General features: G+C 36.2%; 1 protein-coding gene across 1 annotated transcript in view; it reads left to right on the top strand.

Annotated features, from left to right (window-relative positions):
• Positions 1-1772: 1772 nt before the first annotated feature.
• Positions 1773-2587, top strand: part of LOC104161539 (chromosome unknown open reading frame, human C2orf66) — a 1226-nt gene continuing 411 nt past the window's right edge. The window contains exon 1 of the mRNA XM_009700016.1: positions 1773-1895. Coding sequence (XP_009698318.1) covers positions 1773-1895 — 123 coding nt within the window. The remainder of the gene's footprint in view (positions 1896-2587) is intronic.

Genomic DNA, 2587 nt, shown 5'->3' with positions numbered 1-2587 from the left:
CAACAGTGTCGCTACATTGGGGCCTGCCTTTTTGCAAGTTCTTCTGTTGTTACTGCTGTTCTGTTTCTTGATGAGTCTACTATCTGGAAGTTGTCTATTATGAAAAGTAATTGATGGGTTTTGATGTATTTTCTTTTGTGTGTGTGTGATTTTTTTTTTTTTTTATTCCAAGTCTGCAGAATAATATACAAGCTGGATAAGTTGACTTAGATTTTTACGTGTTACTGCAGTCATGAAAATAATGCTGCTAGGATTTTGTTTGCTGTGTTGCTAATGACATTTGGATGTCCACAGCTTTGCCTGCCTGGAAAGGTGGTGTTAGGTTTTTGGTTTGCTTTCAAAATTTAAACCAAAGACAGACGTAAAGCTTCTAGTCGGAAATAAACATCTATAATATGGAGTGAGCTAATAACCAAAGATCTTTAGCTGTAACATATCTATTTAGAGATATATTTTATGTGATATTAACTAAAGTATCATATAAATAGTGGAGAGAAGAGTATAATGAAATTATAAGCAAAAAATTTGAGCAGCTTTTGAGATGAAGAATGCTGTGAAATAAGGCCAAGGTAAATCAGCATGGTCCTCCTTGCAGTCTTTGTCTTAGTTTCTAATCTGACAGGAGGGTATTGACTGCCAATAAACTCGGGGTAGAAAGCAACACTTCCATTAAAATGTTATGATTTTGGATTTTGAATCAGACTTTACTTTTTTCTCTCTCTCCAGCATCAAGAAAGTGATCCGTATCTCCTCTTGCTTGAAAACCATTCAGCCAGCTGTAATTATCTGTTAGTCACCATTCTAGAGATATGGCTAATTACTTTTAATTAAAAGTAATATTTTGATACAGCTTTGCTATCTCTGCTGGGAATTGTTTTAAACTTTTTATATGCTTACCTCCAATTTTCTGCAATACGGCTTAGGGAGGAGGAATTTGCACTGCACTGTTCGATAGCAACAGGTCTTAAGAGTATTAAGGATGAAACTCTCAAGGGTCTTTATGTCATGGATGGAAATGGAATCATTACTGTATTTTTGAACTCCTGCTAACGTCATTGACACCCACCTACAGTCTACTAGACATATAAGTGCAGAGATCAGTTTGCTCACAGATTACAAGAAGACTGGCCAAGAAGGGGCAAGGCAGAGCCAAATTCACTGGTAAGCTTTAATTTAAAGAACATGAAAGGGAGAATGATTTCTTCTTTTTTTTTTTTTTTTTTTCCCTTCACTTGAATCAAGTTGTGAAATGGGTCTCTAGTATATTATACCAGGCTGCATTACTATTGCACTTAATATATATAGTACACTTTCATTTCATGCAGTTTTAAAAATTGAGCTATCTGGATCTCAAGCCATATTTTTGCATTCTCCTTGAAGCACACAAAGATCGGGTGCTATAACTACTCAGCCAATGAAAATGGCTGTATGTAATAACAAATGTAAATTTACAAATATAAGTATTTTGTGTTAGATGTCATACTAGTCCCTCTCAAAAAGAGAATCCAGTGTCTAGAAACAGCTTTGATACGGGAAATGTTTCTTCAGAATATTTTGTGCTTCCTTGTGCATTAGTCCTAGGAAAACAAAAAGCAGTTGATAGCACACGGATGTAATCTGCAGTAGGCAGATTTTCCTTGCCATGGATAAATTCTTTTCAGCACTCCACTGGATTGTTATGCTTGCACTAATTGTTACCAGTGACAACTCTGCAGAACTTAAGGAGTCTGGTTTGTTGTCCCTCTTACAGATAGTCTGTTCATCTCTTCAACATGTGGAAAGTGGTGCTCCTGAGTCTATATACAGCATTGGCTGTGAGAGGATTGGCAAAAGGCGCTCCTTTCCAACCAGAAGAAAAATGGAAACCTCTAGATAACCCTAGAAACAGAGACCTGGTAAGGAAATGCTGCAAGAAAGCCTAAGTTTGGGGTCGTGGTTTTTTTTGTTTTCCATCATTAGAATTTTTATCTTCAAAATTTAAAGGCAAGCAGGGCCCATTAAACATAGTGTTAGTAACTGTGCACTTTGTCAATAACTGCAAGTGGATGAGCATTCTTCAGTCAAGATGTACCCTTTAACTGAAGAGACATTCTCGGTGTGCAGTAGTGCATAAAACTTCCTTATATCTCCATCCAGCAGCTTTAGTTTTTAAAAATGTATTTCAATTATACAACCACTCGTTTTGAGACAGAAGAGGAATTACTATTGTGTTTCTCTCAAACGTGTACTCTGTTGATTGCGTGTTGTTTCATCTTCTGAAAGTACAAATAAATTTGCATCCGACACGTTGTGAATAGTAGCTAAAGATCTGAAAGTTAATTACAACTAAGAAGATATCATTAAGAGAACATTTGCAATATCTCAGAAGGAATTTGTGAAGGAAAAAAGATCAGTTTCCCACAATTGTTCTCACTGTTTTTAGAAGCATTAATTTCTACTTTTAAGCCAGTTCAAATCAATTGCCCACTGTTGCTAACTCTTAGAGAACATTTGTCTTGGAGAACTGTGTAACAGAACTGTACTGTTTCCCCTCAGCAAGGGTTTTGCTGTACCTGTTTTCTAAAGGATACAGTTTGAATCCTTTATG

This window comes from Cariama cristata, unplaced genomic scaffold, assembly GCF_000690535.1.
Source record: "Cariama cristata isolate BGI_N322 unplaced genomic scaffold, ASM69053v1 scaffold18185, whole genome shotgun sequence".
NCBI classification, from domain to species: Eukaryota; Metazoa; Chordata; class Aves; order Cariamiformes; family Cariamidae; genus Cariama; species Cariama cristata.
The sequence above is the reverse complement of the archived record's forward strand: the minus strand, read 5'-3'. Positions and strand labels throughout refer to the sequence as shown.